This window comes from Urocitellus parryii, chromosome 14 (assembly GCF_045843805.1).
Source record: "Urocitellus parryii isolate mUroPar1 chromosome 14, mUroPar1.hap1, whole genome shotgun sequence".
NCBI classification, from domain to species: Eukaryota; Metazoa; Chordata; class Mammalia; order Rodentia; family Sciuridae; genus Urocitellus; species Urocitellus parryii.
In genome coordinates, this window is record NC_135544.1 from 12866765 (window position 1) to 12892245 (window position 25481).

The 25481-nt window shown below is 38.5% G+C and overlaps 1 protein-coding gene across 1 annotated transcript in view; it reads left to right on the forward strand.

Moving 5' to 3' along the window:
* The window catches only part of Ido2 (indoleamine 2,3-dioxygenase 2), a 50736-nt gene extending 26466 nt beyond the window's left edge, over positions 1-24270 (forward strand). The window contains exons 4-10 of the mRNA XM_026414251.2: positions 1335-1453; positions 3041-3055; positions 4408-4507; positions 5546-5663; positions 16092-16143; positions 22509-22657; positions 23858-24270. Coding sequence (XP_026270036.2) covers positions 1335-1453; positions 3041-3055; positions 4408-4507; positions 5546-5663; positions 16092-16143; positions 22509-22657; positions 23858-24213 — 909 coding nt within the window. The 3' untranslated portion in view covers positions 24214-24270. The remainder of the gene's footprint in view (positions 1-1334; positions 1454-3040; positions 3056-4407; positions 4508-5545; positions 5664-16091; positions 16144-22508; positions 22658-23857) is intronic.
* The last annotated feature ends 1211 nt before the right edge of the window (positions 24271-25481 follow it).

Sequence of the window (25481 nt, forward strand, 5' to 3'; positions counted from 1 at the left end):
TATATATAGCTAGGAGGACTTTTAGTTTTTTGAGGAATCTCCACACTGGTTTCCAAAGTGGCTGTGCCAATTTGCATTTCCAACAAGAGTGTACTAAGATTCTATTTTCTCCACATACTTACCATAATTTGTTATTAGTTTTATTTGTTTATCTATCTATTTTGATAATCACCATTCTGGTTGAGTTGAGATGGCATCTCATTGTGGTTTTGACTACTTTTCCCTCATGGCTAATGACATTGAGCATTTTTCATACTTGTGTTGACCATGTATCTGACTCCTGTTGTCACTCCTGCCCTTGCCTTCTAAAGAAAGTGTTCCTTAGAGTTTCAAAATTCAAAAGTCTTTATAATTTTTTATCTAAAAATGTTTTCCCAAATCTACCTAAAACTCCAAGTTAAAAAAAACACAACAACAAAGTGAAGTAGAGCTTCTTTAAAGATATTTCTATCTTAAAAGAATATGAGATGAAGAGATGAGGAGCATACATATGTTTTTTTTTTTAATTTGGACTAATCTAACTTTAATTTAAATAGAGAATCCCATGGATCTGAGTAGCTTTTCTGGGATGTAAGCAGATAAGGCTCTGTGGCATCTGTTCAAGAGAACTCCAAAGATTAACAGCTGAAAAGGTAGAGTCGGGGCTAGGGGTTCCGTGACTTGAAGGATCCATTGGGTGTAAGGAGATTAGGTGTATTTTAAAGATGTCATACCATGAGTAATGGAACCAGGGACTTCATATCTCAAAGTGTAGGTTGAAACTACAAAAAATTATGCAAAGAGTCAGAGGAGATAGAAGAAGGTAAATAGTGTCTGTCCAGAAATGGTTTATTTGAAAGTCATTATTCGGTTTGACTTAGGAAGTGACCAACAGACTTGGTTTCCACACAGACTGAAATGTCTTCTTTCTCACTCTTCTCCAGTGTGCTCTGATCTCTCTGATTGACACACAAACACACAAGCACACCCATGTATTTCCATCTATGTGTATCCCCGTATCTAGAGGTCTAACTATCTGTCTAGAGAAAGAGTTTTTCCCACTGCTAATTTCTTTAGCTCCTGCTTTAGTACTGTTTTTTTGCATAGCCAGTTTCTGAGGTTAGTAATTTTCATACATGTTGCAGTGTGTACTCATAAACAGTGCTGCCACTAAGTTACTGTTCACGGATATCTGCATGAAGCATGTGAATAAGGATCACTCTGCTAATTCAAATGTGATCCTCAAATCATTTCTTGACCACAGGATTGCTGGAATAAAAGACAACTGTAGATAGGTATTTCCTCTGCCACATTCTTCCTAGAATATGATATTTGTCTGGATTTATATTTGAAAGGTGCTGCCAAGAAATCTTGCCATTCCCTTTGTGGAAGTCTCCAGGAACTTGGGGCTCCCTCCTATCTTGGTACACTCTGACTTGGTGCTGGCAAACTGGACCAAAAGGAACCCAGAAGGGTAAGAAAGGGAGAGAACATTTTGGATTTTGAAACTCAGTATAAGGTGGTCTTAAAACTTCACCTCTCTCCACAAGGAAAGTCCAGACTTTTTAGTTCCTTTATCATTAGGGATGTTCACATTGATTGTCTGTTTTTGTGGTCCCAAAGAAAGATTAAACTTGATCATAAGTGTCCCCAAAATCCACTCTGAATACATGGCCCACTTTTTCTTGCTGTTGTCACATCATATCTAAAATTTTTAACCCAACCTTTGAGGTCCTGTATAATCCTACTTCACTCTTTTTTCCCCTAATCCTACTTCATTTATTCCTTCTGATCAAATTGTTTCTTCCCTGATATGCCATCCATTGAAGTCAAGTCAGAACCTTCAATAAATGATCAGTATACAGTGATCATAAAATAATGATTGTATATGATTCGAGAGTTGGTGATCTAGGTATGTTAGACTGATAATGTCATCAATTCTACCTAACATATCACTTTTTTTGATAATTCTGCTGGGAATAAAAGCTTTTGTCTGTGGAACAAATGCATGATTTTGTAACAAGTAAGAAATCCAGTAGTCAGAAATGAGTGAGAGAGAAGTATTAAATTTCCCATTGAACTTTTATTTTCACAGACAAATTTATTTCTGGCTATAGATGCAAGATATAGCACTTACTTTTGTGACAGATTAAAATATCTGAAGAAACATTCAGGTTGGATGTGAGGAAGAACTTCTTCAGCACAATGGTTGTAGGTAGCCAAGGATTCCTAAAGGAGATGAAGGGACTCAACTGTAAAGGAGTAAATACTTAATACACAACTTAGCTATTAGGGTTAATTTATATTCCCATTAGAAGAAGAATCAATGGGTCATTTCAGGACCTCTAAGACCTGGAAATTTGTTTTGTTGAATAATTACATTTTAATTTTGACCAATTATGCTTTAATAACAGAAGTGGTGATCATTGAAAATAGCAAAATCTAGCTTAGAATTTGGGTGGGAAGAAATAATGAATGAACACACATGAATTATTCTTGTCAATGCATTGGATATTGAATAAGCTGGATTTACAATTCAGAATAAAGTTCGGAGACAGGAAGATTAAAGGGAAAAATGGCAGTACTGGATTGGGAAAGTCAAAACACAAAAAAGAAGGCTGGCGTCCTACAAAGTGAGAGTGTTGGGCTTATTTAATCCCAGATAAGCAGACACAGTCCTGGGCTTCCTCACAAATGCTTGTTGGTACATCTTGAAGTCTTTTAATATGCCTAGCACAGAGCTAACTGCTTTGAATAATAAATAAAAGCATAGTAGTGAAGGACTTCCAAAGTGGCTAAATAATGAGACAAAGCAGAGCATGACAAATGTCAAAGGGTGACACAAACAATATGTTCACTGGAACCACACAGTGGTTCCTAGTCCAGGCATAGCCAATGATGTGCAAGATGTATGTCAATATATGTATTAGTCGTGTGTATCACTCATGAGTGTGTGTGCCTGGGTACATGTGACCCTGGAAGCTATATCTGGTTTACAAACTCAATTATTTCTTCTTTTTTTCTTTCTCTTGGTGGTTTCCAATAACTTAACTTTGGCTAGACCCCTGGAAATTAGGTAAGTTGTCAGAAATCTTTTACTCTAGAATCTAAGCTAAATTTTGAAGCTTATAATAGAACATGAATATCCTAATTTATTTGTATTGCACTAATTTATTTGTATGCATAAAAAAGATAAAAAGGAAAATGCCAAAAATTAACAGTCCAAAAGTTGGAGATGGTTGATTTTGCCTTGTAAGAATGAGGAACTTACTTTTCTTTATTTCTTGATTTTCCAATCTATGCACAATAAAGCAAGTAAAGTACAATAGAAGGAAACAGATTTAAAAAATAACCTCACCAAGTATTTGACTCTTTGAAATCTAATGCTTTGAAAAATATTTCTGTCTTACAATAACTTCTATGAAAATCAAATTGTAGGCAGATTACACCTATAGAAGAATCTCTTTGAAAAATCTCATTATTATATGGAGTAGAGCTCATGGGGCAGGTATGGCCAAGACATTCTTAGGCTCCACTTTCCCTAAAAAGCAAAGCTACCCCTGAAGCCACTGTTGTTTCTCCCATCCTCAGACCTCAGCCTCCATTAAAGAATAAAAGAATAAAAGCTGTAGTTCAGGAGGTGGGGGGGGTGAAAGGCGAAAATATCACTCCCCACGCTAATGTAACTCTGTTGAATAATGCAATTCCTGTCTTAAGTTTTATTTTGTTCTCATTTGGTTTGTTTTGCTCTGTTCTTATACTTAAGGTGTGAGAGACATCTATTTTACAGTAATCTTTGGAGTTAACTTCGTAGGTTTTTTAGACTGGATCGACATCTGAGATATTTGAATCAATCTAAAGGACAACTGGTCATTTTAAAAAAGATGTATTCCTCTGTAATGGTCTTACAGCTCCTGGTATATTGGATGGCATTTAGTTCCAGATTAAAAGGAACACTGGTCTGGTTATGTGCTATAGGAGTTATATGTTGACCCTGAACAAGCCATTTTGTGTCTTTGGGCCATAATTTTATATATGTAAGAAAGGAGCATGGTTACCCCAGCTCGAAGACTCCTCATCTTTGGACAACAATGATGTGATCCTCAAGAAACAGCTATACCTTTAGCTAAGAACTGCCTATCCATACTTCACCTGGCCATTCCACTGGGTTGATAGTCCAGGACCATCAGGGCCATGCTAAACTTTGAGTGAGAGTCCTCAGGTAAGGTGAATTTGGATTTGAACGTATTATTCTCATTCCTCCATGATGCTGCTGAAGATAGATACTCATCCTCAGGTTTGTCTTAAGGAGTGGAAAGCATGTTTTCCTGACTTATCGGTAGTAGGCTACTTGGTGGAGACCTATGGCACTGAGTATTTGTAGCACAGTGTCCACCCTTTTAACCATGTGACAATCTCCTTCCCAAGTAACCTGGACACCATCATCCTGTTTCCTGGGGGAGAGAGTCTGCGTGGCTTCATACTGGTGACTGTTTTAGTGGAGAAAGCAGCTGTGCCTGGAATTAAGGTATCTTCTCACTTTATAGCTTTTTTTTTCTTTTAAATTTGAGAAATTAGTCCGAGCTCACTCTCCCCAACCCCAGTTTCCTTTCTCTGAAGTAGATTTCTCAATGTAGATGAATATTAACCTTGTCCTACTTACTTCAAATCTGAGAGAAAAGATCTCAACTCCAGTCCACAGTATTAGCTTCATTTGCTTAACTGCTGTAAAACTTGGAGTAGATAATTTCTGTATGCATCACTCTAGGAATGAGAAATCAAGATGGAAATTGTTCCAGCCTTGACGGAAGCACAGGATCTAGTGGAGGGAGATGGATTAATATAGAGTGAGAAGGAGAAAAAATGTCATGTTTCATGAAAAGACAAGTCTAGAGTTAAAGGATTCGGCAAAGCCTCCCCAGAGAAATGACAGCTAAGTTAACACCTGAATGGAGAGAGAGAGAGAGAGAGAGAGAGAGAGAGAGAGAGAGAGAGAGAGAGAAATCGAGAGCCACACAAATATATTCCTGGCAGAAAACATTGCTATATAGCCTCAGAGAAAAATGAAATGAAATGTATTTTAGGTATTTAGTGCCAGAAGGCAGCATTAAGTTGACCTTGCCCTGGGGATTGCAGGTTTGAATTTTTTTCAGGTATCCCACATGTATCAGAAAAGGCTGGGGGAGCTTTAGAATCTGTCTGATTTTTATCAAAGACAGAGCTTTGGAGTTAGGATGCCCTAGTTGACAATATAGTAGAAATGGACATAATGTGTAATAAATCCAAAAGAAAAAGGGATGAAAATGATAGAGCTTAGTCTCTTCAAGGTGTATAAGGAGTAGCAGCCACTAGAAAGAATCAGAAAAACCTAACCAGGGTTCTGTCTGGAAGATGCCAGAAAGATTCTGGCTTTCAATAGACTTCACTGCAAATCTCATATTAAGAATACTCCCAGGAATATGTGACAATCTAGCAGTTTATGGGGTGCCTGCCCCTGGGTTCCCCAGCCATGGAACCTCAGTGGGCTTTAAGAGAATGCTGGCAAACAAAGCAATCTCATCCCCAGGCACTTGCTCAAGCAATGCATGCTGTCCTGCAGCCCAGCCAGGATGCCCTACTCGCGGCCCTGCAGCAACTGAAGCTCTGCATCCAGGACATGACCAGAACCTTAGGACGAATGCATGGTATAATGCCCCCTTGCTCCTAAAGGATCCAAGAGGTTGAGGGCTCTGCAGGTGGGAAAGAGGGCCTAGAGTTTGGGTACATCCAAAATAGGTGAGGACTGATCTTTCCACAAGATGGCGCTGGTGCACTATCTTTCTTTTAAAGTAGACCCAATTTTGCTGTTCTAAGAGAATGAGTCTGTAGAGACATTTTCACAGTTTTGCCCTTCTTTATATTTTCCTGGGATTAGCATAATTTCCTCTCTTCAGAGGCCAGATATATTTTTGGTCTTGTAGGAAGCTTGGGAAGAGGGGATGGGCCAACCCTGTAATATTGGTCTTGTGTGCTGCCTCCAGCCATGTTTGGAGGCTGCAAGGCAGGATTGTGATGATGGAGTTTTACTTTATATTCTTCCTTTGGATTCTTTTCTCTCTGTTGGTATCTGAGATGACTGACTCTGGCTTAAGGCCTCTGTGTCTAGTACAAGCATGAATTGTAATGAATTGTGGCCAGTTAAGTGGCCTGTCCCTCCTGAGTTACATCTTATTCTGTTTACTACATTCAATGTCCAATTTCTCGCAGGCTCTTTAACTTCCTCTGCCAGAGAAATCTAAAAATCATGACTGGTGAGTGTTTAAGGAAGGTTTGGGAGAAGGGTGTGATCCATTAGCATGAGAAAAGTAGAGGCTAAGTATCTACTTCCCTGGATCCTGTTTCCCTGAAAGATTCTGGGAAAAAGCTTGTTCAGAGGAAACCTGATAGGAGAAGGGAGAAGGTGGTGCTGAGATTTGCACCTTACATAAGTTAAATAAATTTGTTAATCATCTGGATGCTCTGCACTAGTAGAAGTCTTCCCCAAATCACCGGATTATGTATTATTTCCAATCAACTTCTCTGTTACACACTTTCTATTTTCATTTTTTTCCCATTTCCTTGTATCTTACCCTTAACATCCTCATGGTCAGTAGGTATATTGCCAGACAAGTTCCCCTAGGTAGTGAGATAGAGTTTTGTGTCACCAAGACAACTTGAGATCGTTATTCAGGATGGGATGATAACCAGACACAGTGCAGGTGACTTTGGATCTTATCGATGAGTACCAGGAGTAGTTTTGAGGGGCTATGAGAGTCTCTGCACAGGTCACAGTGAATGGAGCAGTAAGTGGACTCATCTAATGTCTGGCGGAGGTTTTCTAGTCACTTCCTAAGTCTAGAGCAACCTCTTTTGCTGTCATAATTATCTTCTGCAGTAGGTCTGATGGTCTGGGATAGTACCAGGGATAACCTTCTTGTTTTCCCCAAAGACAAATTTTCCCACGCAGTCATGTTTGTTTTCAAGATTTTACTACCACTCATGTCTACCTCTATGGAGAAATAGTGAACATATCTGTATTTTCCAAAGATGGCCACAACATTCTCCCATGTCCTTCCATGAGCTCCTCATCAACGTGACCCGAAACTCCTCTCCTCCAGAGAGGAGTGTGTGTGCCTGGTCTTGATCAATAGAGTGCAGTTGAGGGAACAGCTCCTGATGACTTCTGAGGCCAGGCTAGAGAAGGTGAGGCATCTTCTGTCTTGTATATGGAGACACCATGTAAAAAGTCCAGTGCCCCTGAGGGCACCATGCTGCAGGAGGAGAAAAACCACACAGAGAGGTGTTTCAGAAAGCACCTGGCACAGGAGTGAATGATCCTTTCAACGATTCTAGGCTCCAATATCAAGTTATCCTCAGTCCTCAGGTCTTCCCAACAGAGTTCCCAGACACTGCAAAGCAGAGACAAGCCATCTCCACCTTGTCCTGGGCAGAAACCAGACCAACAGAATATAATGCCAGTAGGTAGAGAGTAGCAGCTTGTTATTCTGAAATCAGAATTGCAATCTGCATAAGAGAGCTGGGCTTTCAATCCCCAAAGTGGAACTTACCTAAACAAATACTTCTTTCAGAGCCCAAATGTAGGAAGTGTCAGATATGCTTCTTCTTTCCTTCATAAATACACCCTTTCCAGGCATGCAGGCCTGTTCATACTTAAGGCAGAGTAGAAAATGCTCTTTCTAGACTGCAGTTGGTACTTCAGAGAACTACCATGCTATGCATCCCAGTTCACTGGGTCTCTGTCCATATTTACAGAGATTGACACAGTGCTTACTACTGACTATAAAACGAGACTACTCTGTTTTCATTCTCTGCCTCCCCATAAGAGGCCATCACAGTGCTGAAATTATCATATTCATCTTAACTTGCCTTCACTTACTCATGTCAATATTGTGACTCTTGCAGGGTCTATGTCTAGCTCTTCATTTGAATTGGTGGATTACACAGTGTTCAACCAGGTGTGAGCTCTGCAATCCATCAGAAAGATAAAATATCTTCAGATTTTCAAGCACTTGAATTGTTTACAGACATAATATTTGCCATGTTTACTGATAGTTCTCATTCTCTAAGAGTTAATTTTTTTTCTTGGAAAAGCTAAATGATAAATATCTCTCCAAAGAGCCATGAAAAAAATTGCCTTTGTTTTCTTCTGAGTCAACCAAATTTCTGACTCCTCCTTAATCCATTGGCAGCTTTAAGAAATTTTCTCTAAACACTGATGTGGAGGCAGGATGTTTCCTTCTAACAACTTAGTATGTGCTATTAAATTATATTTTCTAAGTAAATTGGAGCTAAACTGTAGTGTGAACTTCTATTCATTCTCTTCTGAATGTTCACTTAGTTTTTTCAAAGGAATTTTCTGATTTAATTTGTGAACTCATTTTGTCTGAATCTAATTGGAAAATAATTAACACTGGAATTCTTCTATGTTAAATTCTATATAATGATAAAATCATATTAACATTTCTAATGTTTGTCTTCACTCATGAGTCAGTTACACACAGTAATTAGAATATATCAAAGCCATTGAACCCCAACTTAATTTCAATTTTTATTTACCTTAAGTCCAATTTTATCATGTTTATGGGGTAAGTCTGAAAATAGACCTCTGTATACACAAAGAGCTCACAAAATATTGAAGATTTTTATCAATCTTTAGAGAAGACTTCTTAGAGACATGAAAACTTAAATTACATATCATACATCAAAACTACATAAAAATCTACAATAATTATTATGATTTTATCTGGTTATACTTTACTTTGATTTGCTTATTTATTTACAAACTTTTAAAATCTTCACTCGTTTTGTTGCTGGGGATTGAGTCCAGGGGCAAGCGCTCAACCACTAACCTACATCTCCAGACCTTTTTAATTTCATTTTGAGATCAGGTGTTGCTAAATTGCCCAGGCTGGGACTCAGTCTCCTAAGTCGCTGGGCACAGGGGTATGTGTCACCTCCCCAGCTTGCTTGTCACTCTTTACACATATTTATTCCATCTGAAGCACATCTCTTAGGATTTCCTCTAGTGAGCAGCTGCTATGGCTAAACTCTTATGTATTTATTATTTGTTTGTTCCTGGGGATTGAACCCAGGGGCATTCAACCACTGAGCCACATCCCCAACCCTTTTTTATATTTTTATTTAGACACAGGGTCTCACTAAGTGCTTAGGGCCTCACTAAATTGCTGAGGTTGGCTTTGAACTTGTGATAATCCTGCCTCAGCTGCTGAGATTAAAGGTGTGCACCCCTGCGCCTAGCTAGGTAAATTCTTCCATCTAAAATTCACCTGATTTTTTTTATCTGAAAAATAGTTTTGTTAGCAGTTATATTCTTTCAGATGTTAAATATATCATTACAGCATCTTCAGGTTTCCTTCGTCACTGTTGAGACATAGCTTTCATTCCATCTTTCCCCCTGATTGCTTCTCAGAGCTTCTCTGTGTGCATCTAACTTCTTTGGTGGTTGCTGTTTGCGTCTTATTTCTTTTCTTTTTTTTTCCCCCAGTGGGTTCTGTCAGTTGGTCATCATCTTTTATTGCGTGTTGATTTTTTTCTTTTTCACTATGCAATGCTGATTATCCATGAAATAATATTTGCAAGCAGTGTTTTGAGACTGGAATAAGGAAGCATTTGCATTTAGTTCTTCCTGATTCTTGGGAACACTAAAATCCTGAACCACCTTGATTCAAATCTGGCAAACAAGGGCCTATCTGTCTAGTAGTTCCTTGCTGTTATCACAGATCTTAGATGTCTTTTAGATGTTTTTATGTTTTATTCAGAGTTTTTGGTTGTTCACAGTAAAAAAAAAATAGGTCCAATTCATAATAGCACTCCACTATACAACTGGAAGTCTCTTTCTTAAATATCATTCATATCTTTTTCTTCATTTGTTTTCATCACCAACTCTTGCATGGACTTCTGCAGTACCTTTCCAAATCCTTTCCATCATCTATTTTTACCTGGTCTAATTCATTGTCTACACAACACCTTGAGTGAACCTTTAAAGTGTAAATCAGGCTGTATCACTTTTGATCTTAAGATTCTGAGTGTCCATGTGGGCCCTGTCCCATACAGCTGCCTCTAGCCACATGTGGCATTTGAACACTTGAATGTGGTCAGTATGATTGGGAAACTAAATTTTGGGTTTTAATTTGAATTCAATAAAATTTAAAAATTGAATCAGAATAAAATAATTTTCAGTTAAAAGCCCTTTTATTATGACAAAGACTATATTTCACCTAATTATTGAAAATGTGGCATCCAAAACCAAGTTGACTTCAATATAGAAGAGTGATTACTAGAAATAGGAAATGCTGTGGGTGGTGAGAATTGAAGAAGGGAGACTTAAATTGATTGGTGCATGCTGGGTATTCATATAAAAATACCATATCAGACCCCATTAATATGTACAATTAATTCATGTTAATCAAAAATCAACTAGTTACTAAAAAATAAAATAAAATAAAATTTAGCATCCAAACTAAATTTGCTGTAAGATAGAAGTGTGAGTGCATGCATAGAATTATTATAAAAAAAACCTCATGAGTAATTTTTATACTGAGTAAATATTGAAATGATAATATTATGGATATTTGGGGTTAAGTAAAATACACTATTGATTTTAATCTTGCTTAATTTTTTTTGGAATGTTACAACAAAATTGAAAATTCTACATGTGGATCGTACCACATTTCTATTAAATAGCACTAGTTTACCCTAGGGATAAAGCCCAAATCCTTAACCTTTTCTCTAAGACCCTTTTCTGATATGACTCCATGCTGTTTTAATTTTTTTTTTATTTATTTTTTTTTATGCTGTTTTAATTTTAACCTAACTTTGTTTGCTACCAAGTTTCTCTTCGGTACCTTTTTCTGATACTAGCTTTTAGTTACTGAAAATAGCCTTATTTCTTCTATTTCAAGGTCTGTGTTCTTGCTTTTGCCTCTGGCCAAACACTTTTTCCTACTCACCCTTCTCCTAGTCAACTTCTGCTTATATATTAATCCCAAAGTTACTTTCTCTGGAAGAACCCTGGTCTCATCCAGGGCCTGAGAGCTGCTTAAACCCTGACAACTTTGCTATCAAACCTGGGAAGAGAGGAAGAGGCTGAAGCAATGATGGAAACAGGAAAAATGAATGAAACATTTAAAAAAAAGACTGAGGATGGGCAAAGTTTAGGTACATTTAGTAGCAGAAATAGGTATCAAATATGTATGTATAATTTCAAATCTGGATACTAAAACAAAAATCATGATGCCTTTGGATGGAATCAAGTTCTGCTTGGTTGGTTGTTTTTCAGAGTAGATGGGGATTTACGGGAAGGATGCTAAGTTTAATTGGTGATTTCTTACATTTTTCAATAATTTTCTCAGATTTGGGCAATGGGTAATGGTCATTAGCAATTCCAGTGGTTGGGATTTGGTGAAACAGTGAAGCCAAAGGAAAAATGCTGCTAGATATTAGAGTTAATTTGTGAGAAGATTATGACTCAAAATATATTGATAGCTTAAAAATAAAAAAAATAGATACACATATATATATCTTCAAGAGATTGAGAATAGCAGTAAGGTCTGAAACATTTGCTCAATAATTAAAGAGAATATTCTACATAAAATGTTCTATGGAAGCCAATAAATTTGACCAGGGAAAGTGGCATTGGGAACCTGAGTATCAGAAAAGCATACTGTTTCTTCTCAACCTTGTTGTACTTCTTAAATTGTGTACCAAATGCATGTATGACCTAGTCTCAATAAATGACTTTCTTAAAAATTAAAAAGGGAGAATTTAAAAAATACTCATTAAACTTAAGGTAATGGTGGGACATTCAGTGGAGATATATGGCTTTCCAAGATGCAGCTTAGTGGTCAAGACCCTGGAAAGTGGAGTTCAATCTCCTAGAGTGGCCACCCTCCAAGCCTTGCCTTCTGAGTTGGCCAATAGAGCACTGGCCACATCACGTCTCTCAGTGGGATTGTGGTGAACATGCATACAACATGACAATACTGCAGTCATTCTGGGTCTACAGTTCTTGTGACCTTGATCTTTTTGAGTTCTCTTTGTTTAAAAGCTTCTTCCCAGCATAAAAACCCATTATCTCTATTCCTAAATAGCTTCAAAAGCAGGATTCCTTGGTTTCATCATCATTGTCACCATCACCAATATCATCATAATGTTTATAACGTAAAAATTTTGATGAGCTTCATGCAAATTGACCACAACCACATAGGTTTTCTTGAGATTCACATGAGTTTCAAAGGAGATTATTTAACCAATATTTTATTTGTTTGTTTATTTATTTTCAATGCTGGGTGTGAGGCAGGCACTCTACTACTGAGCTACATCCTCAGCCTCCTATTTTGCACATTGCTGAACAACAACAGAAACATGGGAAGATATTTATCCAGGCACTGAATGCACCTGGGAGTGCCATCTGAGCAGAAGCCTTAGACCACAATGCCATTTTCCCACTCTGCTAGGAAGTCATTTGGAAGGGGTTTTAGGAAACATCTTTCTCAGCCAAAAGATACATATTGACCCAAGGCACTATGTTGGTAGTGGAAGAAATTATCTACTTGGGATCCCTTAGACAGTATTTGTAGTAGTCCCCCCAAAAAATTGCTTAAAATTTATCCCAGAAAATCAACTGGGTGGTAACAACAACAAATACCAGATTTTGAATCAATTCTGAACCTACTAATAGCCTTATATACTATAAACACTAAGTTGTTTTCTGGAAAAAAAAGAACAAAATATTTAATGTATAAACAATATAGAATATATGTATTGTCCACAACCCAGTTGTGGTAAAGCAAATGGATAGAACAAAACAAGATACCCAGAAATGGCACGTGATACATAAGGTTGACTAAAAACTGCTTACAGTGGCCTCAGACTGGATAGATAGCACCTCTGTCCCTCAAGAGGCTTTGTCAGAAAGTAGTGTCTCTGTCAAAGCACTTTTTCTAGGGGTAGCTGGCTGGACTAGCGTACATCTTTCCACAGTGGTCTGTTCTGCACCAGTTCCTACAGGGACGGGCATTAGGTTACATAAGCAGTGACATCCTTAGATTGCTTCATCCCATTTGTATGCCCAGCATCCCAAGGAGCTTAGCATACGTGCAAGAAAGTGGTTCCTGCAGATAATGCTAGTTTGCCCCAGTTCCCAGTGCATGAGAGAACGAGTCAGTGTTCTTCAAGATAGTGCTTATCTGGACATTCCAGTGTGGCCCTGCATTCATTTTCCCTTGACTTGGCCAGGTTCTTGGGAATGGAAAGTGGCATTTTGGGGACATGGTGTTTTGCTGGCCGCCTTTTTTCAAGGATGAAACAACATAAAATTGAATATATAGAAAAATAGTAAAATAAAACCCTCATGCCCAGCTTTCAACTTAAAAAGTGGACTGTTACCTAAAACTTTGAACCTTCTAAATGCTTCCTTTCAACTTCATTTCCCCAAAACATTTTTCCTGTTGTCAACATGTGGATTACTATATTAGTTGTTCTCTTTCACTTCTGTAAATTTTCGTTATGAAAGTATTTCATAATAGTACATTATTTTACATGCTTTTGAACCTTAAAAAAGAAGAATAAGAAGAATCAAGATGTATGTTTTCTTCCCGAATCCTGCCCATTTCACCAAGCGCCGACTTTGTAGGTCATATAAATTTGGTGCCTTGTCACTGTTACATAGCAGGTTTTTGTACAACTAGATTGTAATTTACTTATTTTTTCTGGGTTATTTCTCTTTTTTGTTTGTTTATTTTGTGTTTTTTATAATTATTTTAGACTTTGATGGACCTTTATTTTATTCATTTATTTTTATGTGGTGCTGAGAATGGAACCCAGTGCCTCACACATGCTAGGCAAGGGTTCTACCTCTGAGCCACAACCCCAGCCGCTGTGTTTGTTTTGCTGTTAAAAGCAATGCCACTACAAGTATTCATGTCCATGACTCCTGGTGTCTGTACTTAAGAGACTACCATCTCTAAGGTAGATGCCAAGGAGTTGAATTGCACAATAAGAAGGTATGTACATCTTCAGTTTTACTAACTAGCACCGAATTGCCCTCAAAGCAGTTCAGTGCTAGTTAGTAAAACTGAAAGTTAGTAAAGGATGGAGCAATCTAAGGATGTCACTGCTTATGTAATAACTGAAATCCTACCTCACTGGCATTTAATATTGTTCTATTCATTTACTAATTCATTTCACTCATTTATTCAGTTATCTATTTGGTTATTGCCAATTAGATAGATATGAAATGGTGTTTCTTCATGTTTGTATTTGCAATTTCTCTCATATCTGGTAAGTTCATAACTGTTTCTGTTTCTTTCTTATATCTGTGTGTGTGTGTGTGTGTGCACATACACATTCATACAGGCATAGACTCACCATTCATATCCATTTTCTGTAAGATGTGTGTCTTTCCTCACTTTCATATTGAACTTCACCTTTTACTTATTGTTTTTTCTTTTTTTGTACACTCTGCTGTTTTTTTTTTTAGTTACATGTGCTACAGATGTTGTGATGTTATAAGCAGAATGTCTTACAAAGTTATATAACTTGTGACCTGACATATTCCACAAAGAACTCTGTTCTCTTTAATGCATTTCTTCTCTTAGATATTGAATTTTCTTGTCCATGGGTCCAGTATATAAAGATTATCCTTTCATGTCCTAGTTTTTCTTTAATTTCTTTCAAAGTAAGGGACAGTCCTGAATGGAAATATTGACCTTTTTTTAGTTCTACTCTTTAAAAGAGTTATTTTTAATATTTTGCTATTAAGCATAGCACTTTTTGTAGATGTCTTTTTATCAGTTTAAGAATGTAAGTAAGAGACATAGAAATTCCGATTTAGCTGAATTATTTGGTTGCTTTAATCATGAATGAATTTTTAAAAAATCTATTACAATTACTTTACTTTAAAAATATTTTACATACATTGAAATAATCATTTGACTGCTCTCATATGTTAATTTACGTAAAATATTAAATTACTTCCAATCATTTCTGCTTCAGCACAAAGTACTGTGGTGGGGACAGAGTGCCAAAGGGGGTAAAACCAAGAAGTATTACTAAGGAGAAAAATCCAACACTTGGTCATTGTCAGACATGAGAGGTGAGAATGTGACATTATCCAGGAACATTTGAACACTCTGAGACGAAAGTAAGCGACTAAAAGTTCGAGCTACCTGAGTCCATGATGGTTCATAGAAAACAGAGATGGGAAAGAGATGGAGGATCACAGACTATGCATGATGGTAGAAAAGGGAAACCAATGGTTAGGAAATGTTATTTGGCCTCATTTAATAGATTTTTCTTTTTCTTTTAAGAAACAAAACAACCTAGATAGGAATTTGGATCAGATGAACATGTAGGAGGTCACAGAATTCAGAGGGGCCCCATATATATTGTGTGACCTGACATATTGTGAAAAGGGGACAGAATGGCTCTCCAAAGCTAACGAAAGAAATTTAGTAAAAAGAAGAGAACATACTTCTTTACATACAAATTAACAAACTAGTAGGATCAGTTATCCTCAAGCTTCGACGTAGATTCAGCAAGGGATGAACACATGAACAAATGCAGTTTAGATCTAAATGCATTTGTATCTGACTTGTTGTGACAATCCTGGACGATGGGTACTCCCTGCCTGTGTCCTTTGTTGAGTACACAGACCCTCAACCTGAGCATGGATGGATTTGGCTTCCCTCTCTTGTGGAAACCTTGAGTGGGGTGACTCTCTGCTTTTCTTCCCTCCCCTTCCCACATTCTCTCACAAATCATGTCTCTTTAAAATATTAATTTTGAGGATGGCCTTGTTGTGATTAAGTAAGAAAGGGAAGTTCCATAAATAGAAAAGGCCAGCATATGGAATCATTTAAAAGTTCTGTAAGGGCCAATGAGGGGGACCACAGAAGACAGCATTCCATCTGCCTCTTGTGGCTACTTCCATTCTGGTCTCGGTGCAGATCAGATAGAGGATGCAGCCCCAGGAGAGCAGCAGGGCCCATGCACATGTAACCAATTGTTTTCTTTTGCCTGTAGTAAAGTTCATATTCTGATTGCTTTTCCAGATTATGTAGATCCAGACATATTTTATGCAGTCATCCGGATCTTTCTCTCTGGGTAAGCATAGTTCAAGTGTTTCTCTGCATGAGGCCTCTGTAGCATTTTCCAAACTTATGAGAAGAGAAACAAACAGAACCTCCCTAAAGTAAGAAACATACCCAGTGACCCTTGCTAGCAAAGTAATCATCTGGATCCACTCTTGGATCAAGGAAGTGGGGCACCATCTGCAAATGATATAAAAGGCTGACTAAGTTAGGGTCTTTAGGTCTTCATATTAGATACCTTTATATTCGCTTTTCCTAGACTCCCACTTTGATGACAGGGTTCAATATTTCACCCACATAACTCTATCACTTATACCCATTCTCTTCCCTTGTTATTGAAGCAAGTGGAAATAGATAACAATATAGAAATGTTCTTCCAAAGTCTCTAGAAGAGATACTCTGTATGGTTTGATGTCTGCACCCCTTTGAAATTTCTTTATATTGCAACCTAATCAACAAGATGAGGGTATTAAAAGGTAGAGTCTCTGGAAGGAGAGTAGGACATCAGAGCTATGCTCTTGTGAAAGGCACTAAAGCACTTTGAAAAGGTTTGGGGAGGGCTAGGGATGTAGCCTGGTGGTAGAGCACTTACTTAGTATCCATGAGGCCCTGGGTTTATTCCTTGGCACTGATAAAATAAAAACAACAAACAAATAAACAAACAAAAAACCACCACTAGGCCCTTTTTACCCTTCCACCTTTTCCACTCTGTGAGAACACAACATTCAAGGGAGTCATCTGGAAGCAAGAGACTAGGTCTTCAGCAGCCTGATCCTGTGAGTGCCTTGATCTATGACTTCACAGGCTCTACAACTACAAGAAATAAATAAATTTCTATTACTTACAAATTATCCAGTGAAAAATATTTTGTTATAGCAGCAGGCATAGACTAAGACATTGTTTGTTTTAATCAGATTGCCTTCCTATTCACATTTGACAATTTGTGTGTGTGTGCGCGCGCGCGCGTGTGTGTGTGTGTGTGTGTGTGTTTAATGTTTAAATGGTGAAAAGCAAGGTTTTTAGAGTAACTTTAGAGTAATGATTACGTGACTTAAGGGAGGAAATGAAACAAATAGGTAGATTATTATGGTTTGGATATTAAATGCTGTCTAGAGGCTGGTGTGCGCTATTGGGAGTCAGTGGAATCTCTTCCAGGTGGGGCTTAGAGGAAGGAAGTAGGTCAGTGTACGCATGCCTTTGGAAGAGATATTGGGACCCTGGAAGCTCCTGGCTGCCATGAGGTGAGCAGCCTTGCTCCACCACACTGTCCCTGTCTCTCTATAGTCCTTAAGTGATAGGATCATGTGACCATGGACTGAAACTTCTGAAACTCTGAGCTAAAATAAAATTTTCTTTCTTGTATAATGATCATCTCTGGTATTTTTTTTTCTCTCATAGAAAACGAACTAACACAGGAGGGAAGTGTATGCAAAAAGAGTTGAGCTCATAGCTGAGAAATTAGGCTTTCTTTGTATACCTTTGGTAGGATTAGACATGAAAAAAAAAAGATCCATTTATTTTTTAACAAAAGTTTATGGAACCCTAGAGAAAGCTTACACTACATACAGAAATAGACCGGGATTTAGGAAACATTTATTCCAGGAAAATCTCTTTGTGCTTCACTTTGCTTTCTAAATCTGTATTCATTTTTCATTTGTCACATAACAAATTACCACAGATTTAGCAGCTTTAAACAATGTGCTTTTATCATCTCACAGTTCTGTAGATCTGAAGTCCAGACAAGCTCAGTTGGGTTTTCTGTCTAGAATCTCAAGGGACTGGAGTCAGAGTATCTGCTGGGTTGCCCTTTAGCTGAGGTTCTGAGTGAAGATTGGCTTCCAAACTCAGAGGTTGCTGCAAGAATGCAGTATTTTTGGAGTCCTAGAACTGAGAACTGTTTTCCTGCAGACAGCTGGGCAGGAGTTTCTCTCCGTTTCTAGGGCCTGCTGATCCCTGAAGTGGCTCCTTCCACCTCAGGAACACCACCTCTAATCCTTCTCTTCTGCAAGTTTCTCTGACTCCTTTTTCCCCTGCCAGTACACAGAGGAAACTGTGCACTTAAAGGTGTGTGATTAGATTCAGTTCACCCAGATAATGCAGGATAACTCGCTGTATTGAAGCTAATCAATCAGTAACCTTAATTAACATCTGCAAAGTCTCTTCTGCCTCGACATATAATACACCACATTGACAAGATATCGCTTAATATTAACAGTTCTAGAAATGAGAGTGGAAATTTTGGAGAACTCTTTTTAGAATTCCATGCACCACAGCATCTTTCAAGTGAATAAATAAGTTCTACATCTTTATGTCAAAGACATCAGATAAAAATGAACCACATCCTCTGAAATCTTCATGATTAGATGAGCACCAGAGAGTGACTATGTTTTCATTAAAATAAGTTCTGGGTCAGTGGCACATTTTAACTCTAATCTACATAAATGCCTCCCCATCAATTTCTAATCCTCAAAATATTTCCCATGTAACTATGTGGCCAGTACTAAATTGTAAAGGTATAGTATGTATAGATGGCCAAAACATCTGAACTGTTGAGAATTCCCAAGAGGGTTGTCTTGGAAAATGCAAATTTATTCTTTTGTACTTGATTTGTCCCATGTTTGATTTATTATTTTTTGTTTATTCCTTTTAAAAAAATTTTTATTTAGGAAAGTTGAGGCATTTCATCTGTAAATGAGAATATTCCCTTTAGTTCCCACTCACATTAAATTTCTTAGGGAAGTTAGATGCCTCTATGGAAAAGATGTCATATCAAATCTGTTGTTTAAACTTCCCATTTTCTTGGGGTTGTTAGAAATACGCTACAATACTCCTGGGCCCAAGAGTACATGGGATTGATACTCAGGCTGCTCAGAGAAATCCAATTTCTCTTCCTCGAACTGAACTTACTCTAGCTAGAGAACATCAATTTTATCTTTTCTTTTTTTGATCCTCCGCACTGGGGTTTCTTTAGTTCTTCAATATGGCTTCAATATATTGTCTCCACCTTGGGACACTAAAAGGAGTTTGGTTAATGTGTCTTGATAATTTGAAATATCTGGTAATTCTTTTAAGCTGGCTGGATCCTTTCAAGAAATGCCTTTGGGTTAGCATATTCTGGATATTAGATACAGATATATAGAATGCTATTTTTTCATTCATTCATTCACCGGATATTTAATGATGAGTGCTTACCACATACCAGGTACAGTTGTATGTGCTGAGAACAGAGCAGTGAAGCAAAACAACATCTTGGTTCTTGTTTGAAGGAGGGAGAACAGATAATAAATAAATAAACATGGAAAACAAGTGGGCCTTGTAAAGGCAAGGATCCTACAATGTGTGTTGCAACAATGGGCAATGTAGGGAAATGATAACCAGAATATAAGGTATTCGGGAAAGAGTGTTAGGTGTGGGGGCTGAAATGTCTTATTTGCTAATTGTCATCCAGGAATACCACATCACAAGTGGCATTTGAGCATTTGAGCAAACACTTGAAGGAAGTAAGAGAGTGATCCACCCAGATTCCTGTTCTAAGCAAAAGGAACAACAATTGCAATGACCTGGATGGAGGGTCATTGTCATTGCCTTTTTTGTCATGATGGGAGAACTGCAGGGCTGGACCGCACAGGGAGAATGAGAAAGATTCAGATGCGATGTGAGGGCATGTTGGCTCTTCCTCTCTCAGTGAGGTGAGCGGTTTTGAGAGTAATGGCATGATCTGTCTTTGGTTTCGGATCATCATTCTAGCTGCTGAGTGGAAAATAGACTATTTGAAAACAAGTAAAGTGTTTGAGAAACCATTACTAGGATTCAGTGTGGTAGCCTGGACTAGGGTGGCAATAGTGAAGGTGTTGAGAAATGGCCAGAATCTGTGTGTATATTGATGCTAAGGTTAACAGAATTTGCTGTTTGGATTACACAAGGAATTGAAGTACACCAGTGTACAGTGATTGTAAGGTTTCTTGGCCTAACCCACTGAAAAAAATTCATTCTGTTATCTCTTCTGCTGGGAAGACTGTAGGAGAAACAGGCTTGGGAAACAGGGAGGGGTCCTGGGAGATTACTTCAAGGGCATGTTCATCCTGTGGAGAGCTCAAGTGGGGAGACATACGATTCTGAAGTATGGGGTGGCGTCCAGGTATAAGTTTAAATTTTTAAATAGTTAAAGTTGGTTTTGTTAAGAGACTAGTTAAGATCACTTGTAAAAACAAAGAGTACTGAGAAGTCCAAGGAATGACCTCTCCAACATTTAGAAGTGTTCCAAGATAGGGAGGAAATAATAAAAGAGATTGAGATGATCATAGGTCATCATCCAAATTATAGAAAAATCGGATCAAGTCTGCAGGTGTGTCATGGTTCTGATTTTCACCCAGAGGTAGTTATGTGTTCTACATTTCTCCACCACAGAATACCTATCATTCAGCAATTTTAATAGATCAGGGTCCTGACATTGGACAAGTCACAAAACCTCTCTGGATCTCATTAAATTCTTCTGTTATAGGAAGTAGATACAAATTGGGGTACCTGAGCTTAAGAAATATTTGTCCAGTTACCAAATAATGAAAAGGGAATTAGGGGGTTATAGCTCAGCAGTAGAGTGCTTGCCTCAGACTCGTGAGGCACTGGGTTCGGTCCTCAGCACCACATAAAAATAAATAAAATAAACAAAGTTATTGTGTCCATCTTTAAAAAAATAAAAAAATAAAAGGGAATTAGGAATTCCACCTCTTTCTGAATAATATGATTAAAAATACTAATGTTTATCTAATGCTTCCATGTATTCCAGGACTGGGCAAATGTTATTTTGATTAGTTTTCACAATGATCCAATGAGGTAAATAACTGATATTACTCTCATGAGGAAACAGCATCTAAGAAAGTTTAACTGAGTCCAGACTCACAGTTAATAAGTAGAAAAGTTGAGATTAAAATCTCTATCTGCCTAGATCAGAGGCCTTGCTCCTAACAGCTACAGCTTGTCATCATCCCACAGTGGGACTCTTTCCTTCCCTCTTCCCATGTGCCCTGCTTTGCTTTCTGTACTTGATCTCTTTCCAGAGTGATAGCATCCTAAACTGCCAGGGCTACTGTGCTGTTCACCCAGTGAATACCACAGGACAGCCAGGCCCAAAGAAAACAACCCTGCCCCTTCTAGCCTTTGTAACCTCAGGGCAGTATTTGAGGAAGTTCACACACAGCTAGCAGAAGAGTCTGTGGCTTTTGTATATGTTTCGCATCCCTTCTCTGTTGACTTATAAGTACAGGAAGAACAGGGAACATCGATGTGTATCTGTTATGTAATCTGTCGTAACAGGGAAGGTGGCTTGATCCCAGCCACAAGAGGTAAAGATTCTTTTCCTGAGTAGAAGTAGAATCTACAAAATGGTGTTCTGAGGGAATAATAAAATAGGTAATTACAAGTTTGGAATTCAACATCTGGTTTCATGGTTTTTAACAATATGACCCTGGGGACTTAACTTCCATGAGTCTTTGTTTCTTTATCTCTAAATGGAGGTTAAAAAAAATCTGCCCTGATCTACTTGCAAGAGGTGAAGTGAGAACATGGATATGAAGGCGCTTTATAAACCATAGAGCACCACAGGTGCGGATGTAGTGAGCTCCCGTGGCTATTGTCCTGTCTCACTGTGGAATCAGCAGGGGCACTGGTCACTGGTCAAAACTGTAAACAGTCAGACACAGAAAAGTGAGTAAAGGAGGTGGCAGCAGAAAGAGGAGGCTCAGGGAAGACAACAAAGAAGGCAACCAAAGAAGCAGGAGAGGAGAGGTCTGGAGGGATGGGGAGGAGAGCCCACTTGATCTGAGTGAGACTATGAGTCCAGGCACCAGTCCTTCTCCATGCTGTGCCATTGGCCCTCTGGTAAGCCCCAGGGTTGTGTAATGTTCTCTTTGTGGCTGCCCATATTCCTAGAGCCTGCTGTCAACAGAGCATTTGGTAAATGCAATTCTCATAAAAGCAGGTCATATTTAGGACTGATAGTTTAATGAGACAACTGTTACAGTTATTGTTTCTGGGGAGAGAAATCAATAATGTTTATGTGTGAGTGTGTGTGTGTGTGTGTGTGTGTGTGTGTGTGTGTGTGAGAGTGTTGTATGCATATGTGTGTGTATTTGCGTGCATTTGTGAAGTTGAGCTTTTATAATTACAAGCATCAGGTAATCAAGGTTCAGAAGGGCTGCAATTCCTTAGCGAGTTATGAAGCTGAGGTTGATGATGCATCAGAACATATCCTGCAAAGACTCCCTATCCCTTGTCCCCAAACCACCACTTCTATATTCGCTTTCTCACTCACTCTCCATATGGAAAAATATATTCCTCACTCCTATTACCCACTTCTCCCTGATTTTTACTTCTGCTTAGATGGAAAGATAACCCAGCAATGCCCATGGGGCTAATATATGAAGGAATCTCCAAAGAACCCTTGAAATACTCTGGAGGGAGTGCAGCTCAGAGCTCAGTACTTCATGCCTTTGATGAGTTCCTGGGCATTCATCACAGCAAGGAAAGTGGTAAGTCAGGCATTTTCTTTTCTTTTTCCAAGGGGAGGGTGAACAAAGAGGTGTTTTTACCAAATGATAAAACCAAATCTAAGCGAGAATGTCAGGCAGTCTGTACTGCCCTAAATCAGTTAGGACACTGTGTGCCTGCCACATGTTATGGTGTCAAGTCAATTGACTCCAGATCTTAGCAGGATCTTGGCTTTCCTTTTGCAAATCTTAAAACATTGCCATAATTCCAGCTGTTCTCTGTAATTTTTATTTGGATCCTTAGGCGTGTAGCTTCCTTTTTCTAAAATGGGGAAATCTGGAGTTTGAAGGTACGACATGTGGCTGAGTCTGGAGCCAGATGGAAATGGGTCTGAAGTTCTCCACTGCAGTCCTTCCCCATGAAATGGTACAAGTTCCAGCCAAATCCATTTGGCCCAGAAGAGGGGGGTCTGTCATTTTGGAAGCTTGAAATTGCTCATTTCCTTTCTTGCCAGCACCGAGCTATGTGCTTAACAGCTGCAAAAAAGGCACTTCGTACTAAAAAGTTTTCAAGTTGGATTAGAAAAAAATGAGCAAAATTCAGTGTCATAGAATCATCTCTATGACAAAAGTCAATTCTGTGGAACCATGAAAAATTTTCATGAATTTTTTCATCGATGATATTAATACCTGCTATACTACACATAATATTAAGCACATAATGAACTTGCCATACGTATCTGTTGATTTTTAACCAACTTGGCTTCAAGAGTCTATTAGTAACACAGTTGCTCATTCTTTGTGTTTGGGCCCTTATAAACATTCTAACTTTTATGGTTCTTAGGACTCCATCCAAAAAAAAAAAAGCACTTAGGAAACAAAATTTATGAGAGTATTTAGCAAGTTAGTTTAAGGTTTGTATCCTACATTTATGGATATCCCTCATAGAAGCTGGCAACTACACACTTGGTTTCTATTTGGTATATGATAAATATTTATACATTGGTTGACAGATCTAGTTCCAATTCAGCTATCTGCAATGCACTTGCTTCCTTTCCTCTATCTCCTGTCAACAGTCAGAAATTCACATTTGAATATATGACATCTACAAGCAGAAAAGCCAGCAAGTAGATTGTGTTAGGACACCATCCACAGTCTTTGGTGCCTTCTTATCTGGAAAAGCAGCCAAGCTTTCCTAAAATCCCACATGGTGCTAAGATCATTCTGGGTTGTTTCTTTCAGCTGACTTTCTGTACAGAATGAGGGACTACATGCCTCCTTCCCATAAGGCCTTCATAGAAGAAATCCACTCAGCTCCTTCACTGAGGGACTTCATCCTATCCTCTGGCCACGGACACTGTCTGACAGCCTATAACCAGTGTCTGGAGGCCCTGGCAGAACTGCGCAGTTATCATATCACCGTGGTGACCAGATACCTCGTCACAGCTGCAGCCAGAGCAAGGAGCAGGAGGCTAGACCATCTCCCAGGGCCACCTCAGGCTTTAGAAGACAGGGGCACTGGAGGAACTGCAGTTCTGAGCTTCCTGAAGAATGCCAGGGATAAGACCTTAGAGGCAACCCTCCACCCAAGTGGTTAAGAGACCACCTTCTCCCCAATGGGGAGACCCCATTGGAGGGTAAGTGGAGCCGGACAATGAAGGTCAGGGTTCTGCCTGAAATCATACCGTGCCATTTATATCCCTCCTCTACAGTATGCCATATTCTCCTGTGCTGAGAGCTGTTGTCCTCACAGAGGAGAGTTTATATATACAGCCAGAAATAATCCTGCCCTACCTGATCACTGACTAACAGCAAACAGCTGTGGATGCTTTTCCCTCAGAAGAAGATATGCCCTATTCTGTTTGCCAAGTAATAGAAAAATAATATAAAATTTAAAAACTAAATGAAATTGCTCATGGATACATCTCCTTGTTGATTTCTTCAAAGAAAAAAAATTCACCTAATTTATTAAGTTACTTCCAAGCTCTTATTCAGGGATTAGAACAGGGATTTCTGTGACCTCAGGGACATCTCCTTGCATGTATTGAATTTGGGGTCTCCCTGCATGGATCAAATTTGGTAGCATGAGTTTAGGAATGCTCAAGTGGAGATGTATAGGAAGAGGATGTTGATAATAAAGACGTGGTTGTCATGCATGTGAAAAACAGAAGCTAATGATATGAGATTCCCTGATGCATGGTACATAGATTTGCAAATTCTATTTTAGTTTTCTCCTCTGTTTTTAGAAGAATGTTTTCTTTTTTTTTTTCTCCTTAGACTAAAAATCTGTACTTATAAAATGAAATAATTGACCTTTGGAAAGCAAATGAGCCAAATAGAAATAAATAGTAAAACAACATATTCAGTGTGCAAATAAGTGTAACTTTTTACTATATTAGTTTCTATCTCAAAGTCCCTTTCTGCCTGACAGAAAGTAGTCAGAAAATTTTAATCTTGCCAATTGAAAGTAAATTCCATTAACTTTGTTCCTGCCCCCAATTTGTACTCACAAACACACCTGGGATGTTATCTAAATACCCAGGGGGTCTCTGCTGTTCTGGAGTCAGGGAGTAGCTCCTGATCATTGAGCATCCTCTGTCTGAGTTAGTGCCTGGCAAGAAGTCACCTCCCCATGTGGACACACATCAAGTGTAACTGGCAGCATATCTTATCTCCTCTAAAAGGCCTTGGGGATTAGCCCTCAAAGTCCTATCATGGCACTGGGAAAGCATTCATGTCCTTCCCACATTTCCTAGAAATATTTAGAGACTATAACTGCTCAGGATTGCTGCCCAGCACTCACAGCAAAGTTCTCCACTCTCCAGTGCCTTAGAGGACAAGAAGTTAGGGACTCTTGTAGGCCTTT